The sequence below is a fragment of the Pseudorasbora parva genome, chromosome 10 (assembly GCF_024679245.1).
Source record: "Pseudorasbora parva isolate DD20220531a chromosome 10, ASM2467924v1, whole genome shotgun sequence".
NCBI lineage: Eukaryota > Metazoa > Chordata > Actinopteri > Cypriniformes > Gobionidae > Pseudorasbora > Pseudorasbora parva.
Window position 1 is genome coordinate 10,260,919 of NC_090181.1, and position 20,014 is coordinate 10,280,932.

At 35.6% G+C, this 20,014-nt stretch overlaps 2 protein-coding genes across 4 annotated transcripts in view; one reads left to right on the forward strand and one right to left on the reverse strand.

Moving 5' to 3' along the window:
- Positions 1-176: 176 nt before the first annotated feature.
- On the reverse strand, positions 177-4,760 carry mrpl57 (mitochondrial ribosomal protein L57). Its single transcript, XM_067454524.1, has 2 exons — positions 4,682-4,760; positions 177-603 (listed from the first exon to the last, which is right to left on the reverse strand). Exon 2 carries the CDS (start codon positions 569-571, stop codon positions 260-262), a length of 312 nt encoding a protein of 103 aa, XP_067310625.1. The 5' UTR covers positions 572-603; positions 4,682-4,760; the 3' UTR covers positions 177-259.
- Positions 4,761-6,065: 1,305 nt separating this feature from the next.
- The window catches only part of ttc7b (tetratricopeptide repeat domain 7B), a 53,934-nt gene continuing 39,985 nt past the window's right edge, over positions 6,066-20,014 (forward strand). Inside the window, exons 1-5 of one of the 3 annotated variants that reach the window (XM_067455131.1) lie at positions 6,066-6,245; positions 7,660-7,814; positions 10,851-11,019; positions 17,270-17,403; positions 18,034-18,155. In XM_067455131.1, the coding sequence (XP_067311232.1) occupies positions 6,125-6,245; positions 7,660-7,814; positions 10,851-11,019; positions 17,270-17,403; positions 18,034-18,155 (701 nt within the window). In that variant the 5' untranslated portion in view covers positions 6,066-6,124. The remainder of the gene's footprint in view (positions 6,246-7,659; positions 7,815-10,850; positions 11,020-17,269; positions 17,404-18,033; positions 18,156-20,014) is intronic. The other 2 variants (XM_067455129.1, XM_067455130.1) reach the window with 2 other exon arrangements.

A 20,014-nucleotide genomic window follows, 5' to 3' on the forward strand; every position in this document is an offset into this window, starting at 1 on the left:
CATTAATGAGCACATATATTCTTGAAAGAACTAAGTGTTTTTAGCTAAGAATAAACTAAAAAAGTTACACAGTGTAGCTTTAAGGGTGACTAAATGATAAGTTTTCATTTTTGGGTGATCCCTTTAAGATACACCATTGCTATTTAATGAATCAGAAACAGGAACAGAGCCAAATGTGATGATTAGAAATCATTTATAAACATAACATATCACAAATCAAACAAAGCTTTTTTATTTTTTTCAGTCTTTGATGTTCTGGTTAGCTGGACCAGGTCTTAGTGATTTTCAGGTGGTTGAGTTGGTCTGCGATGTATTTGTGTTCAGGAAACTTGGCTTGTTGTGCATCTTTGATTTTCTGCCACATCCACTCCCGCCTCTGCGCTGCGTGGCCTCGCTCTTGTTCCAGCGTCATGAACGGTCGGCTGATCCAGTATTCATTCTCCGCTTCCTGTTCCAGGCGTTTAATCGTATTCCGTTTCATCTGCCAGGTGACTACTCGTGGTCGACGGTACTTCCCGATCCACTGCTTTCCTGGGATCCCCTTTCGCAAAAGTGCCAGAGTCAAGAACATCCTGCAGCTAATGACAGATTACACGTGCGTATCTGTGAGAGAGAAAAAAAAGCACCAAGAAGTTCAGATCCAATGTTAGATCAGAAATCAGGGGCCTGGGCCAGTTGTTCAAAAGTAATTGTATTGGATCAAATCTTTCAAAAAAGAGAAAAAGGACTCTGAAATCAGATCACGTAATACAATCTTGGTTTCTGGATCAAATGATCAGTTTATGTTGTGTAAAACTTTTTTGTAAGATTGGGATAGCTTTGATACCCAAAAAAAAAAAAATCAGGATTATACTAATCCCTGCAGAACAGGGATTACAAAAATGTAATACAACTTTAAAACTGGTCAAACATACAACATTTGTATCATGTAACACACACACACACACACACACACACACACACACACACACACACACACACAAGCTCTTGACTAGTTTAACTGTTAAGTAATAAATCAAAAAACATTACTCCTTTCAGTAGCCAACACTTAAGCAAAAGAGATTTGGCACCATAAAAAAAAATCCTCAAACAGCTGTAAATATCAAACAAAAACTAGGGCTGCACGATTAATCGAAATCGAACCGCAATCGCGATTTGGCTTGTGTGCGATTATGAAAGCTCAAAGGCTGCGATTTTAATTAAATAAATAAATGTCCAGTGTTAGCGAAGAGCGGTTCTGTAATAAACGCTGCTCCGTCTTAAAGTAGCTTATAACGTGCGTTTGAAAAAGTAACACGAGTCAAACATCTTCACAAACTAGTGAAGCGTTCATAAACCTGTTCAACAAAAGACGTTTAATAACATGTTTTACCTCGTTTATATCGTCAGTCGAGTGTGTGTGAGCTGATGTGGCTTCTCATCAGTGTAAGGCAGACGATGCGTTCTTTTATAGTATTCTATGCCAATCAGCACTGCATTATAATACACTTTATTATTATGAAAATACCATTGACGGCTTGAAGAACTCAAATACTCCATATTTTGCTGCAGTCGTGTTTATTGTCATCATGCTTAATCAAAGCATCTCTATCTTCTGTTTACACAGCGTTAGCTTCACATCATGGATTTCCTGAAAACAAACGCCAATTACTTCTCTGACGCAAATGTGGCGTTTTCCGCTCGAGGGCGCCCTCTGGCTTTCAGTATGAATTAAAAACGTTTGGCTAATCAATAATAAAAAAAATAATATATATATATATATATATATATATATATATATATATATATATATATATATATATATATATATATATATATATATATATATATATATATATATATATATATTACAATAACTCTTTAGGCTTAGACCTTTTTAATGTTTTTTAGTCATAGGCTGTCTGCATATTAATAGGTAACCCAGCAGTTTTTTTTGTTGTTGTAAAATAAGTTTTCTTTAAAATATTACAAAATAATAATAATAATTAGCATTATATTGTTATATTTATTCTGACATACTCTTTTTTATTTGTAATTATGAAAATTTTATTGTAATGGTAATATTTCTTATTTTTACAAATATTTTTAGCAGTAATAATAATCATAATAATTATTATTAGTCACATTAATATAAAAACATAAAATGTTATATACACACACTTTTCATTTGTAAAAAATAATAATAACAATAATCGCATTTTAAATCGCAATCGCAATTTTACCCAGAATAATCGCAATTATATATTTTCCCCAAATCGTGCAGCCCTAACAAAAACATTATATTTAATTTAAAGTGTTTTTTTAACAGTTTTGTAAACTACATTGGAACAAGAGGTGAACAGGTCAAAAGTTATTTTTGAGTGAACACAGTTTCTCCGGTGAACGTTAAGCAAAACTTTTCTGAGAGAACGCAAAAGCATGTTTTTTTTCTTCTATCATCATGTCCCTTTAGGGGCTCCATAGAGCACTAGTAATCCAGATTTGGTATCTGAAAAGGTGTGTGTCTGGATCAGGGTGATCCAATCCAGTTTTGCTTTGATAAACCGGCAAACTAAATAAAGATGGATTACCTGGGGCCTATTGCACAAAACTAGGATAAGGGATTAAGCCAGGATATCCTGGGCCTGGTTTTTCAAAAGGTTTAATCCGGATAAAATTGATCCGGATTTAGTAATCCTTTTTGTGCGATCCGTGATCACATAATCCAGCTTACTTTTGGAGACAGTTTTTTAAAGCAACATCGGATTGGATCAATCTGATCTGGATAGGAACTTTTCAGGATCACTAAATCTGGATAACCAGTGCTCAAACATGATAGGAAATCACAAAGTAGAACTATATGTAAAGAGCAACAAGTAGAATAGCCAGTGTGAGGTCAATATAAGTTTAATTTTATTTGAAATGAAAACACACACATTTAAAAAAAAACTAAAAACAAGAAAAAAGCCCACTCTGAGCAGTCCGCTCATCTGAGACCTACAACACAAACACTGGACATTGAGGATATTTATAACAAGTATCAAGTATAGATGTACTGTAATCTTTGCATGCATCACTAATAAACATTCTAAAAACAAAAATATTTTCGATTGTGATGAATATATATATATATACATATATACACACATATATATATATATATATACACACATATATATATATACACACATATATATATACACACATATATATATATATATATATATATACACTGAAAGGCTGAATACGTTAAAGCCTACCTAATCACTGAAACCTGACAGATGAACAAATAAAATTAAAACATTATAAATAAATAGGATATCTTGTAAGATACTGCATGATCCAAATATAGTATTATTTGATACATTTTTAAAGTTTTCATTACATTTTGGGCATGAAATCCACGCTGAATCCATCCTTCTGATGGGATCAGTTTAATCCAGATTTTTGGGATCAAAATGATCCAAATCCTACAAAAAAGTTCTGAAAAACCCAAACTAAAGGTTGGATCCGGATCAAAACCAAGATTGGATCATGTGATCTAATCCGATTATGTAATCCGTTTTTTCTTTTGAAAAACACATTTTCAAGATTTGATCCAATCCGTTATCCAAAATCCTAGTGGATTACTTTTGAAAAACTGGGCCCTGGTGATCTAGGCTCAATTTATCCACTAATATACTTATTTTTCTTTATCATTATCGTTAACATGTCAGCGATGTACTCAATTTTGCGTACAGATGACAAGATCACCAGGCTACACTGGCTATTCTACTTGTTGCTCTTTACATATAGTTCTACTTTGTGATTTCCTATCATGTTTGAGCACTGGTTATCCAGATTTAGTGATCCTGAAAAGTTCCTATCCAGATCAGATTGATCCAATCCGATGTTGCTTTAAAAAACTGGCTCCAAAAGTAAGCTGGATTACGTGATCACGGATCGCACAAAAAGGATTACTAAATCCGGATCAATTTTATCCGGATTAAACCTTTTGAAAAACCAGGCCCAGGATATCCCGGCTTAATCGCTTATCCTAGTTTTGTGCAATAGGCCCCTGATCCTGGACAGCAAAACATGGGATTTCCAAAGTCAGCTCATTCTGACCCAGATTTAACATTTTGAATAACTGTCCACAGAACATTACAAATGTACACAAGCTGATGAGAGTAAAAAATAATAATTATTGATTATAACATTTTTTAAACTGTATTAAATTGACACATGTAAACAGACTGTACTATAAATATAGACTGTGCTTTGGGAATATTCAGACTTGAATTTAACAGTAGACAATGATCTACATTAATTAAAATCATGTGTTTAAACAATTAAAACGTTTTGACAGTATCTGATATAGCCTAAATTGACTCATAAACTCTCAAGTCTAAACAGACAAATTTGACCTTGACTTACAATGCTATTGAAATCAAATCAACAACATTTCAAATATAAAAGAGCAACGGTATATAATTATACATCATATACAGCCATAAGTCAATTATAGATATGTACACCCTCGCAAAAACATATTTTAATGTTTCTTGCATCCAGCTTGCATCTCATCATAGACTTGCATGCAGGTTGTACCACCGTTCGTACAACAACGACGAAAACTAAATGTGCTTATAGATTTAAATACCGGGGGATTACAAATAATTCACTCCTTACAGCAATAATTATTAAGACATTTTTTACTTACATTATATGCTAACCAAATGCCGATGCCAGCATGCCGCCGCAGACTGAGTATAACACACTTGCTGCTGCTGAATGTCAGTGATGCGTTTGTGGCACCGCCACCTACAGCACCGGAGGGAGTAGTGCATTGTGCTCTGCTGGCTGATAAACTACTAAAACCTGGAAGGACAAACACATTCAGTCAGTCAGGATTGAGTTGTTCAATTGTTCAATTCAGTGTGTAGTCCTAAAACCTGACCGAGACTGCAAATTAAATGACTTTTGCATAAATAATAATTAAACAAAATTAAATTTTGATTTGAGTTGAAATAATATATGATAAGAAAAGATTGCAGTGAGTATAGCGCAGAACTTACTCTGATTTTTTTTATTTCCCCATTCGGTGATCAGCTTTTTCCCCGTTAAAGAGGATGACATACTCACCCTCAAGCCAACCTAGGTGTGTATGACTTATATATATGATATATATAATAGCATTGCTCTTCCAAGCTTTATTATGTAAGTGAATGGCGGTCCTGATTTTGAAGTCCAAAAAAGTGCATCCATCCACCAGGTTAATAAAGGCCTTCTGAAGCGATGGTTTTTTTGTATGTATATATATATATGGCATGCATCAGGTCAGGGGTCACTCTTTTGCTGTAAGTTGATATGTACAGCCATAGACATGATGTCTATGTACAGCCATCTGTCGGAAGCTATTTAGTTTTAATTATACAAACCCCATTGATTCATTTCAGAAGGCCTTTATTAACACCTGCCAGTGTTAATAATACTTTTGAAGTACTATTAATTAACACACCGGAGTGGAGTACTTTTATAATGGATGAATGCATTTTTTGGGCTTCAAAATCTTGTCCCCATTCGCTGCCATTATAAATTATATTTTTTGAATATAACTCTGATTGTCTTTGTCTGTAAGAAGAAAGCCATACGCACATAGGATAGCTTGATTGTGAGTAAATAATGTGGTTTTCATTTTGGGGTGAACTAAGTTTAAGTTTATTTAGGTTATAATATATCCCATAGGCTATACTGCTTGGTGTAGCCTAATGATAATACCAGTTTGCTATTTGAACAGGTTTAATAAAGGTTGATAAAAATGTTTTGCGACTAACTATATTAATTGAATTGAATTTTGTTATTGGCTAGACTAGAGAACAAAGAACACTCGATTCTTGGACGTCAAAAAATATTGTATGCTGTATGCCATGATTGCCCAATCAAAAAACAATAATACAAAAATAAAATATAAATAAATAAAATTTTAAAAAAAACGTCATCCGTGAAACAAAAAAATAATCACATGCACAGAAGTCTGTCCAATTAGAGCCGAGTACCATGGCCCGGAAGAGTACTCCGTTTCATGTTTTTATGGTCCTCTCCAGGTCTTTGATGTTTCTGTGCTCCGGCTCCGGTCGTGTTTTGGTCAGGAGGAGGAAGAAAGATGACAGCCAGAAAGTCCGGGTCGCGATTAGAGTCTGAAATAGAGCGCTGTCGATCAGAGACACAATGGGATAAGATACCAGAACTTGTGCGACAGCTGTCTGCGAAACTCATCTCAAACGGTGTGTGTGATTTCTGTAACGTTACATATTCTTACGGCTAACGCGTTAGCTATGACAGTGTGTGCCTCAGGCCTGATGGCAGAATCCGTATTTGATTTATTCCTGTTCTATTAACTACACATTCAACGCTTCTTTGAATTAATACTTTGATTTCAGGGTATCTACAATATGATGATATCGCCATTTTTGCTAGTATTTCGCTCATATGCCCGCCCGGTACACTTCCTGATTGCTCATACAGTTGTGTCCATTCATCTTCATCATTTCTGTAATTCTTATTTTATCAAGTCTATGAAGGTATGAAGAGTCATTATTTGGCTTATTATCTTGTGAAATTGTAATGTCAAATTATTGGAGACACAGATTCAGTTATTTGTTAAACAGCTATTTAAATGTTGTATATTCAAACTTTAAATTCATTAACTCTCTCAGATAAAGATAAGTAAGTCACAAAGTAATAAATTCAAATAGTAAGTAATAGAAAAGGATAGTACACAAATATCTTCACTAGATATCAGTTAAAAGTAGAGAAAATGTCCTGTTTTTAGTGCTCTTTGTGTTGTTTAAAAAAATACCCTGAAGAGACGCATCAACGTTACAAAGAAATAAATTTATGTGTAATATTTGTAATTCACAGTAATTTAAGTTCCATAAATATTGAAATATAGTAAAAGAAAATAATAATATAAAATGCAACAAAAAAAAGAATACTGTAAAAATATGTATAATATTAGTACTATTTTTTGTTGTTGTTTAAATATAGTCAAGACATAATTAAGTGAGGGAAGGTTTCACAAAAATTACATTTTACATCAATATAATTTGTGAACGTCTGAAAGATGCATTAAGATTAAAATGTATGAATTATAGGAGTGTTTCCTAAACATTGGTTTAATGTCTATAATCAGTCTAAATTCATACAATTGTGGATTAAATTGCTGTTGCCATCTTTACATTTGCCCTGTTCATTAAAAGGTACATATTTACATATAAGCAGTATGATAAATTAATCTCACACAAACTGATTGAAAGACGTGCATGTAAGGTAACAGATTAAACCACACGTGATTGTTCTCGGAGCTGCGCGTGTGTTAATCCTGGTAAGAATGTGGTCAGGTCCAAGACTGGGCTTTATGTAATGCTATTTTTACAGTCAGTGTTTATAGTGCAGGTGACATCTCCATTGTTACCGTTTGAGTCAGAAGAGAAAGATGAAAGGGATGGTTCACCCAAAACGGAAATTTCTGCCATGCATGAGCTTGCTGAATGTCATTATGATAAAATATAAAGTTCAGACAAATATCATATGACACATTTTTCTCAGTGTAGTCTTGATTTATGATTTGTTAGGTTTTCTGTGCGAGCTTCTTAGAGTGAATTCAGGTGCAGGACTGAACCTCTGCTTCTCTTGTAGATGATCTCGGGGAACTTCTGCTGGGGGAGGCCAAACTCCAGCAGTACCTCAAGGAAAACCCCATCAAGCAGGGAGCCAGTCCCCGTGGGCCCCGACCCCGGCTCCAGGAGGTACGGAAACACCTGACGGCTGCACTTGATCGGGGGAATTTAAAGGTAAGCCTGAACAGTCAGGGACAACTACCGTACCATTAAAAAACCAAATAAAAAAACAAAACTTACCTTTTTTTTTTACATGAAATAAAACAAAATATATTTCAAGTGGTTAACTAAAGAATTTAATTTTTCATTTATTTTAAAGGTGCATTATGTAGTATTTTTGCAGTAAAATATCCAAAAACCACTAGGCCGGTGTTATATATTTTGTTCAGTTGAGTACCTACAATATCCCAAATGTTTCCAACTATTTGTAAATTGTGAGAAAATTGCTATTTTAACCAAGGACCGGGACGTTTCAGCATAGCGTTCAAAGTCGCCTGTCAATTGCCTCATATCTGCGCTACCCTCGGTTTTCCTGGTTTTATTTGGCAGGAGCGTTTTACTCTTAGCAGTGTGAACAAGTGAACGCACGTAGTAACGTCATAACATCATTTTCAACACACTTAAATGATAAACAGAGCTGCATTACCTCATAATCATAACCGGAAGAGCGGATCAGTGCAGGCGCCTGCGAATGTGTCCCGTCCCGTCATAATAAAAGTCCTGGTTGTTGCGAGCCGTGTGTTTGTATAACAATCGCTCCAGCGGCCGTGCTCAGCTCCACAACACTCTGTCCTGCTCTGCTTCACACTACAGTAACATTAATAACCGCATCCATGAACATGATTTCTAATAACCGGAGTCCTATTTTCCACCGGCTGTGAGGTGAAGACCACATGTCCCAAGATGCTGCGCTCAAACTTTGCATCATCAAACTATGCATTTGCTTTGAATTGGCACCCTCCAGTGGACGGAAAGTTGCATAGTGCACCTTTAACTTGATCTACTAAAATAAATAAAAATGAAATAAAAACTATTTAGTAAAATGTATTTAGTAAATTTAGTAAAATCTGTATAATCTGTATTTAGTAAAATCTGTAAATAATAAAAATGATAAAAAACACAACAAAATTACTAAAACTTAAATTCAAAATTAAAGGGATTTTTTTTAAAGATATATAGTACAATATATACTATTAATATTAGGAATTTAATGAAAAAGTGCCTTTGTTTATGGATTAATTAAGTGCTAATTCATTCTCAAATTTACTTAAAACTAAGGCCCCATCGACACGGAAAAGTGCTTAGCTGTATACATAAAAACAATTGTGTGGTATCAGCATTTCATCCCGATGGATCAGGCGTTTTAGGAGCCTGAAACATTTTTTATTTTAATTTTAAACCGGATCTCAGAATGGATATATCTGAAACCGACACCCTTGCGTTTTCGTGTGTACAGTCAGTCCGTATATTATTTTGTGAAACAGTGATTTCATCACACCACGTCCGCATGGTAAAAGGGATACAGCTATGACCACTGGGCATGCACACATCAATATAATATTTAATTAATGTATTACTGTATTTGCATTATTGTAAGGGTAGGTTTAGGGTTGGGGTAGGTTTAGGCGCTAATAAAACACAATATTTATCATTTTATCATAAAATTTTGCCTTACTTCCGACCGTTGCTGTACCCCTTCGAGCCACAACTCTTCTCTGTTTTTAGTGTATTTTTGTGGCAGAATTACAGCCGCACATACTGGTCTGACATGTATACTAGATTGTTTTGAGTAGTTTCATGTATACATAGATATTTCTTGAGACAGCAAGGGAAAAAAAGATAGGATAGGAAAACTCTGTTTATCTGTGGTTATGTGTTTAGCAATGTACTTATTATATTCTTGTTCTGTATCTAAAAAAAAAAAGTGAGGTACAAATAAAAATATAAAGCAGGATGCGTCGAGAGCTCTTTGGGAGCGAATGATAATGAGAAAGACCCGCTCTTAACACAGGTTTCTGAGATTTCATAATGCTTATGCTCTTTCCGTTACGTATGTGGGCTAAGGCAGTCCTGTTTTACATGCTTAAAACAATCATACCAAATGCATTTGAGTGTGTTGAAAGTTATTATAATGTTTCTCTGTGCGTTCGCTCGGTGACTTGTTCTTTGCAGTAATCTAGATTAATATTAGAATATCAGATTAATAAAAACAGGATGAGAAAATGACTGTCGCTAAATGACATGCGATTAATTAAAAAAATCTATTTAATGATGGAGAAAGCTCTCTCTGATTATGCTATGTTATAGCCACTTGACAAATTAGAGTTTCCTCTGAGGCATGGTAAAAACGTTCCTCGCGGTGAATCAAGAAAACGAGCGATTCACTCGAATCAGACTAACCGTGTTCTGCTGTATAACAATGATTCATTTTCTGGTGATAAATCTGTATCCAAACAGTTGCTCGTCCGTCTAATAAAATCCATGCTGTAAAGCGTCTTTGATGTTTCTACGGAAATTAAGAGTAGCACGGATATGACATCATTGACAGGTGACGCACACGGTCCATAAACACTGATTAAAATGGCTGATTTCTCTGGATTTAAACATTCTTGGAAACATTTGGGATAATGTAAGCACACAGGTCAACAAAATTAAGTAACATTGTTCTTTACTGTAAAAAAAATATTTAAAAAATAGGTTACCTGATTGCCTTAATTTTGAGTTCATTTGAAATAAAAAAAAATAGTTAATTCAATGAACATTTTTGAGATTCGACAACCTTTATTCAAATATTATTAAAAGATTTTGTAAGCATATTGGGTAATTGTGTGTGTTTTATTTGTGATGATGCCGTGAAACATGCCGAATTGTGCTATTTTCATGATTTATCAAATTTTTTATGTGGTTCAGACACAATACAATTTTGAGTTCCTATCTATTAGATCAGTTTCCTTCATTGTATCAACTCAAACTTTTAATTTCAATAAACTTAAATAATTAAATTCAATTAAATACATTTTAAGGCAACCAGGTTACTTACTTTTTAAAGTTAAACCAACAATATTTTTTTAACAGTGTTGTGGTTTTCATTTAAGAATCTTACATATTGTGCCTTAATTAACATGTTGTCATAATGACTTACTGATTATATTGTTTCTACAATGAGTGTGCTATATTGTGGCGGTCTGTGTCTTTCTCTTTCTCCCCCAGCCTGAATACATGCAGGAGGCCAGTCTGATCATGGCTAAGCTGTGCTATGTGGAGGCTGATTTCAGGGAAGCGCTGAATCAGTATGGCCGTGTGAATCTGGATGAGATGCAGCTGGTGGGAGCTCCAGTGTACAGACTCTCCATGATCGCAGAGGCCTATGCCACCAAGGGTAAATAATCAGTGCAGTAACTCAGAAATCAATGTTTTCTGTTTATAGTTACATAGCAGAAACGCTATAAGTGTGAAAGCACCATACGCTGCTTATGTATGCACTGTGAAACAGACTTGTAACTTGCTTTGGTAAGGAAGTTTCGTCCAACTGAAACTTCAAGTTCCTGCAATCAAGGACATAATTCTGCTCTCACTGAAAGCAAACTGCTGCACAACACAACAAAATCACTGGCAATCACAGCAGTGAGCCACTTGATATTCAATATGCAGCCGTATGGAGTGGACTAATAAGATTTCAATATACATACAGTATAAAATCTATAGATGACACTGTTCAAAAGATTTAAAAAAATAATACTCTTATTCAGCAAGGACACATTAATTGATCAAATGTAAAAGTAAAGACATTTATGGTGTTACAAAAAAAATCTGAAAGAATCCTGAAAAACAATGCATCACTGTTTCCACAAAATTATAAAGCAGCACAGCTGTTTTCTTAGCCTGACAAGCCAGACCCACATCAAGATGTTTGGTCTGGAAACTCACCATTGAAAGGGGTCAATCCGAGGGGCGGGATAAACGGTTGTCTTTCAAACTCCCTCTGCACGCGATAGGATAGTGCTACTACCAACCAGAGCAACGAAAGTGAAGCAGAGCTAGTTGACAGATTAAACTTTTACCGTGTTCGGTCGGCAAAACTCCAAACACATCTTCCCTTTTTAAGAATTGTTCATTGTTCTTTTCTCAGAGAAAAGCTTAACTCCAAGTCTTCCAGAGTCGCGGTCAAAGCCGATTCGAAAGACTGCCTTTCGCCATCTTCTGTGTTTACTAGAAGCACGCAAGCGTAACTCTGTCGTCATTATGTTAAGCCCCGCCTACCGACTCTATACACGATTTGATTGGCCTGACCAGAGTTTGGTTTTTACAGCTCAGAAGTGTATTAAGAGTTGCTAGACGACACTCGTGGCAGATTAGATTTGCTGCCGCTAGGGTGCGTCTAGATTTCTAGGCTACTGTTTTCTATATTGATAGTAATATTAAATATTTCTTGAGCAGCAAATCAGCATATTAGAAGGACATTATCATGTATATGTGCTAAACATATGTTTAGGAGTACATAAACAAGGGTTTAAAATTAAGTAAAATTAATATTTAAAAAAAAGTCTCATTGGATAAAAAAAATACGGTATCACTATTGAAAATCGGCTTTGCCATCAGAGGAATAAATTACATTTTGAAAAATATTAAAATAGAATTTAAATTGTAATAATATTTCACAATATATTTACAGTATTTTTGATCAAATAAGTTCAACCTTAGAGTTTTCATTTAAAACATCTTGCTGACCCCAAACTTTAAAATGGAGTGTATATAATCAGCATATTTAATTATAATATAAACAAAGCTATGTAATTTATGAAATATGTAATTTAATTTATTATTAAATGTATTTCATTTTAATGCTTTTTTTGTTGTTTTTTTACTGTATTTTTTCACGCTTACCCGTGAAGATCAGTAAAGAGATATCCTGCGATTCACATTTTGACCTTTGGGTGGCAGCATTGATGTAAAATGTGACGCTTTGCAGAGAAAAGTGTTTGCAACTAAATCCTTTGCTCTGAACACACTTTTAATTCCGAGCACAGTGAATGTGTTTGCCAAGACCGCAGCGTGCGGTCTTTGATCAGAGTTCTGACAGATCGGCGGTACTGTGGGGCTCTGGGAGAAAACTGCAGGGTGGCACAGAGCCTGTCTCATCCAATCATCTCATAGCATCCCTGTGACTGACAACTGCCTTTATGGGGGGGCAGCTTCCTCCTTTGACCCTAATCATCCATCTCGCCCCAGCTACCATACATGATCACGCGTGTGTGTGTGTGTGTCACCCCGCTGGCACTTCCTGCCACGTCTCATGTGTATATTAAACCCTCGTCCTAAATTATAAAAATCTCCTTCTTGCCGCCGTGGGCTGCTTGTCACAGCCTGTCCTGAGGCGTCAGATTTACTGCGGCCGTTATGCAGGTCATTTAAGTGCCTGATCACGGTAATGGGGCTTGTTTTGGATCTGGTTTGTATAACGGGCCTTTAAACCTGTAAGAAGGGGGATATGTGTGCGTTTAGAGAAACACAGCATTTTAGAGGAATAGATTTACAGAATGTATCTGTATCAGAACCGATGTCAATGTGCCTTTTCCAGACCTAGTCTGGTCTCCACTGTAGCAGGTCTATATAAGGTAAAGAGATTTCACAGCATGTACCCACACTCTCTCTTGCTCTGAGTTTTTTACTCTTTGGGCATCAGTGTGGAACAATAAGACCATAGAAAATCCCTCTGCCCCTACTTTTTTTATTGATTTTTTTACATAGTATAACAATTTCAAAGATAGGTCATTATGAGAAAACTACGTTTCTTGCTCCAACAGAGCTCCCCATCCCCCCTGCATCATTATCACACATTATACACACATATACATATATGCATACATGCACACATATACATAAAAAAAAAAAAGATGAGGGAAAGAAAGGAAAAAATAAACAACAACAGTAAGATAAAAATGTACATATTACATGTGGATCTATTTGCTCTATGTATGTCAGCACTCGCTGCCAAATAGTGAAAAACATTTGACTACAGCCTTTAGTGGAGTACCAAATCTTCTCTAGTGCAAGATGAAACAGAAGATACTTAATCCAATGACTAAAAGTAGGTGGAAATCTGTTTCTTTCACTTACACAATATGACGTCTACTTATTAAAGTTGAGAAAGAAATCCTATTTTTTCATTATCTAAACAAAACTGTAGTTAAGCCTAAACAAATATCTAAAGAAATGTATTTTTGGAATATTATATTTTGCTCTTATCATATTTTATGAAACGACATAAAGCTATTGTCACTATATAAGTTTGTTCTCTGCCCAGCAATTAAAAGCAGTGTCTGTAATCGAAGGAGTATACACATTTCACATGATAGGGGCCTGCATTGAGAGATGAGTAAGTGAAAAAAGCTCGTCTGAACTGATTCCAGTTTTTAAAAGATGTTAGAGCAATTGGATTTAAAGAGTGTCTAGACACTGGGTCTCTGCCCTCATTTTTAATCAAGTGTTATTTTTTCCTTAACTAGTGTCATTTTGCACCCATATGATATTGGTTCTTGAACTATTTTAATAATAATAATTTTATTTGTAATGCACTTTATATTAAACAAAATCTCAAAGTGCTACAGATTTAAAACAATAAAAATATATAAAATGAAAAATGAAACATAAATAATTAATATGAAGAAAATTTCTATTTTAGCTCCAAGCTCCATTGTCCATAACAATATTTCTAATACTAGTAAAATATATGTTCCTTATAAAATGGCCAAGGTATTTTAAAATGTTTTTTAATTAATATAACTTTTTCAGGTTTAGGAATCAGATTTTATGGGCCATAATTTGTTAGTTTCTAAGTGGAGGAACATACTACTATTAGAGAGCATTTTATTAGATAATAATTAGATGATTAGTGCCTATTTAATGCAAGATGAATCAATAGTTTATCAATAGAGAAAAACTGTACATTTTACTGTGCATGTCTGCTGAAAAAAATAATAATAATGAAAAACAAAATAAAATAATATATATTTTTGTTTATATATGAATATATAAAATATAAATATATGTAAATTATATCTAAAATAATATGAATTACTTATAAATAATATTTTTTGTCTTGCTTGCCCTAAACTTTTGAATATTACTGCAGATGCTTTACCCTTTAAGTAATATTTTATGCCAATCATTCCACTCTTCTTGTTCTCTGACTTACTGAGACTACAGAGTCAGTGCACTTTTAATCAGGATCTCATCATTACCTTCTTGCTCATGATGGATTATTCGGCTCCCTTTTCATTTTGGAATCATTTTGCGACTCGGTACCAGACCGTTTTCTTCATCCTGTGATATCCGCTTATAAGTCGCTATCTATTATTGAAGCAGTTTGAAAACTAGTTTGGAGGGCTTCAGTTTCTGTTTCCTGTCACATTGCCATGCTGTCATGAAAACTTTATCTGCATGGAGAACCCAATACTAACGGCAGCCAAACAAACAACTCTCATCATGTTTACCGGCCACCTGAGCGCCGGGTCCGGCCTGTTTTCCCTCATGCTATGAGGGATTTAAGATGTGAATTAGGAAGTTGAAGCCAGTAGACCAAGATTGGCCACAGATTATATGACCTCTCTAAGGAACCGTGGTTGTATCTTTACCGCGTTACTTGGCTCTCATCTGACCCAGACGATGCAAGGAGATACGGCAGTGGAACAGACATCAGCTAGTGCTAAAACATTTAAAGCGTTTCTGGTTTGTCTGAGGTCTTTGATTTTCTCACACATGAATATTTTATTGTCTTACTTCCTCTGACCTGCAGCAACAAACAAACTCCACTTACATGAACAGCATATCACGGTCAGTTTGACCCTTTCTGAATGAATATCCTCAAAGTTAGGATCAAACAATAACAATGTATTTCATTGGTGTATTGAATTAGAATTGACAGAAGCGCTGTGAAATTCAAGCTATGCTGCTACAAAAGTGAAATGAATACAGTAGAAATTGAATGGAACTTGTATTTTGAAAGGAATATACACCGATATTGTGTTGGTCCCCCTTTTACTGCCAAAATAGCGCGATCCAATGTTTCCCAGCAGAAAATTGCCCAAAGCATGCTTCTGCTGGCTTGCCTTCTTCCTATAGTGCATCCTGGTGCCATGTGTTCCCCAGGAAAGCAACACGCACACCCAGCCATTCACGTGATGTAAAAGAAAACATGATGCATTAGACCAGGCCACCTTCTTCCATTGCTCCATGCTCCAGTTCTGATGTTTGCGTGTCCACTGTTGGTGTTTTCTGCAGTGGACAGGGGTCAGCGTGGGCACCCTGACCGGTCTGCGGCTATGCAGCCCCATACGCAACAAACTGAGATGCACTGTGTATTCTGACACATTTCTATCAGAACCAGCATTAACTTCTTAAGGAATTTGAGATACAGTAGCTGGTCTTTTTGATTGGACCACAAGGCCCAGCCTTCACTCCCCATGTGCATCAAGAAGCCTTGGCCGCCCATGACCCTGTCGTCGGTTCACCACTGTTCCTTCCTTGGACCCCTTTTGAGAGATACTGACCACTGCAGACCGGGAACACCCCAGAAGCGCTGCAGTTTTGGAGATGTTGTGACCCAGTTGTCTAGCCATCACAATTTGGCCCTTGTCAAACTAGCTGAAATCCTGACGCTTGCCCATTTTCCCTGCTTTTTTTAACACATCAAGTTTGATAACAAAGTGCTCATTTGCTGCCTAATGTATCGCACAAACACTAACTGGTGCCGTGATGAAGAGATAATCAGTGTTATTCAGTTCACCTGTCATAATGTTATGCCTGATCGGTGTACGTCAGAACTTTGACTCTGGTATTTTACCAGCCTTTGGTAACTCAAAAACAAAATCGATATCTCAAGAAACAAGTAAACATATGAAATGTAAGGACTGTCGATCCATTCAGTAAATGTCAAATTTTGTGATTAATCCTAAAATAATCTTTAATCTTAATCTCTCTAGTTAACACAGTTCATGTGGACAGTGTGCATATAAGAGAGAAAATAGATATTGATTATTTTATTGTTAAGTTTATTTAACATTCTATACAATGTAAATGTTTTTTTCTTGAATGAATTCAAAATTCTGCTCAAAATCACAGCCAATCATATCTATTTTTCAATATACAGCTGGGTGTAGTATGTATAACCAGTTCAGAAATAGTGAAAGTATAAATTCTATATATTATATAAAAACGTATATTAAAGCTGCTGCAGGCCGGCGGCTTCAGGGCAACTGTGCAAGACAGTCTATTTTATTTTTTTATTAATTAATTAATTAATTAATTGTTCATTCGTTCATTTTACTTTTAAGTGGGCCTACTAGTTTTCCATAGTTATGATGTTGTATTTGGTTAATGCTTTAATTCATATTCAATAATGTATTTAATTCCTGATGGTATTGTACAATAATACATTTATAGTACTGCTATGCAAGTTAGCATCAATTATTGCCATTTTTCACCCATCAGATAATCTTTATTAAAATGAGCTGTCATAAGTCGTAAACATCCTTCTGACAGAAGAATCTGGCAGAGCGCTAGGAGAGCTGTGTACTTTTTTTGCTGTTGGCATGTGTAAGACATCTAATACTTCTGCTGTTTGTTCATAGGTCTTTGCCTGGAGAAAGTGCCCATGGCGTCCCCATCACTGTCCAATCGTAATGCAGACAAAGACCAGGAGATCATCACTTGTTATGAGAAGTCTGGAGACATTGCCCTGCTCTATCTTCAGGAGGTAGAAAAGGTATTTCCAAATGTTCTCACTACTATTTTATCATGTTTTTTTGTCAAATGTGGATCGATTTTTGTAGATGAGGACAGATTTGCACAATACTGCTGCAGAGGGTCAGCTATCCGTGAGACTAATCTCTTCTTGTCCCACCTGTGAAGTTTAAAACACAATCAAAGCCTTTCAAGTCAAAGTTCATTCTCTCATAGAGTAAGATTGTTTTCACACCACTAATTCTCTGTTGCAATAAAAGCGCACAGATTCATCCCCCTGCGCTGCGTTTAGTATTTACTGCTTGTGATTTAGCTTTAGTGGGGAAGGGAGGGAGAGTGGAGAGACGGAGAGAGAGTGAATGATGGCAGGAGAGGAGGATGGCAGAGCTTGTGTTCTGCTGCAGTGTTGACGCTGCATTTTTGTGGGTGCAGCCGAAGTTTTACGGTTGACCTTCATGCGTGGCACGCTCGTACCCACCTAACCGCCGTCCTCTTTAAAGTGTTTTTCAGGTATAGCAAATCTGACTCAGTGCTTCCTTTCGAAGATATGGTCTGAATGAGCTAAATAACTAATAGAAAGTGACTGGAAAAAAAGAGTTTGAGCTTGTTTCAGTAATGATTGACAGTATTTGATGAGATGTCCTGTCTTCAGGCCCTTAGTGCTGGCATTCAGAACCGCAGTCCCAAGCCTGGCCCGGTCACACAGGAACAGGAACTTGGCTACTTCCTGGAGACTGGACTTCAGAGGGCTCATGTTATTCATTTCAGAAACGGGTGAGTATGTGTGTGTGTGTGTGTGTTTGTTTGTGTGTGTGTGTGTGTGTGTGTGTGTGTGTGTGTGTGTTTATATTGTCAGTAACTAGGGCTGGGCGATATAACTGAAAATATGTTTTTCAACCTTTTGACAATATTTGATGTTTCAAAAACGGTTTTTAAAAGGGATGCATTTAATTTATCAAATGTGACAGTAAAGACATTTATAATGTTACTAGAAATATGTATTTCAAATAAATGTTGTTCCACAAAAATATTAATAAGCCAACCGTTTTCAACATTGAAAAAAATCTAAAAGGTTTCTTAAGCAGCAAATCAACATATTATAATGATTTTTAAGGATCATGTGACACTGAAGACTGGAGTAGTAATGCCAAAAATTCTGCTTTGAATTTAGCATTTTTAAAATATTAAAATCAACGCATTAATAAAGCGTTAATGCAAATTCATTTTAACGGCACTAAATTTATTAACGTGCGATTAACATTAATCCAGAATCAATTTCTGAAAGAAGCGTTTTCTATTTGATCTGTGGCGTAGCCAATAGTTGGAGAAATTGAGAACAGCCATAGACGTAAAGGATGCTGCCACAAACATCAATAAGGGAAGAAAAGGGTTAACATTAATATTACTATTCTAAACCAAAAGTGCTGTTATTGCCTACAAGCTACCATATTGTCTGTTTAACTTTTAGACTCCAGGTCGAAAGAAAAATGCGTTTTTACACTGAGCACATTCTCTGCAGTCCGAGCATGATGCACTGCAAGCTCGCTCATATCCGAGGTAAATCATTAACACCATCACCACTACAGTACGTGTTTTATTGAACTAAATACATTACAATCGGCTAAAACTAATACGCAGGTTATTTTTCGGAGCAAGTCCGTGATTCTCGCACTATTCATGTGAATCGCGCCCACAGTTCGGCGCACACACACAAAATACTGGCAGTTCAATAGGGAACACGCGCATCTCTTAAAGGGGCCACACTATATTCCTCCCCGTGGAATATGGACCTCCAGGTATGGTGGGGTACTGGTGCTCTCTCAGGTCCGCATGACAGCTTTCACATTACCAATTTTTCATACGAACTGTGCCCTGTACTGAATTAAACTGCCAGTGTAAAAACTCCCTTTATTTATATTCTTAAAATGAGAGAAATCGCTCCTTATTGTTAATTTTTTAGCTTAAGAGACATGAACAAGTTCTTTGATAAACATCTGTGACCTTTGATATGCGTCTAGTCTTCATGCTCTGTTGAGTATGGTTTCACTAATAATAAACGTACATTTGCATAAAGCATGCATATTTGTCCATACCCATGTTGATTAGAGTATTAAAAACTAAATTTCAGATACATTTACAACTGATAAAAATGTGCGATTAAGTTGTGATTAATCGCGAGTTGACTCATGACAATCATACAATTAATTGCAATTAAATATTTTAATCGAGTAAAAGCCCTAATTAAAATATTTAAAATATTTTTTATATACAAAAATTATTGTAATAACTGCATATTTGATGAAATAAATTCAGCCTTGTTGAGAATAAAATACTTCTCAGACAGGTTTGTTAAATAGTTTGCCAGGTCTACTAGGTAAATAGAAATCCTAGCCTACTTGTTCCAGATTAAGCAAGTCAGTTCTCAGCAATATGGGGAGGAAGAAAGATCTTTCTGAAGATAAAAAACATAAAATGGTGCAATGTTATGCAAAAGGCATGAAAACAACTAATATTGTGTGGAAAATTAATGGAGATTGCCACAAGAGAACTCGGTCAGATAAAGGCTTAAGGAAAATTGAACAAAAGGTATTTTATTAAAAGGGCTGCTCTAAAAAAAGCCACTGTTGAGCAGC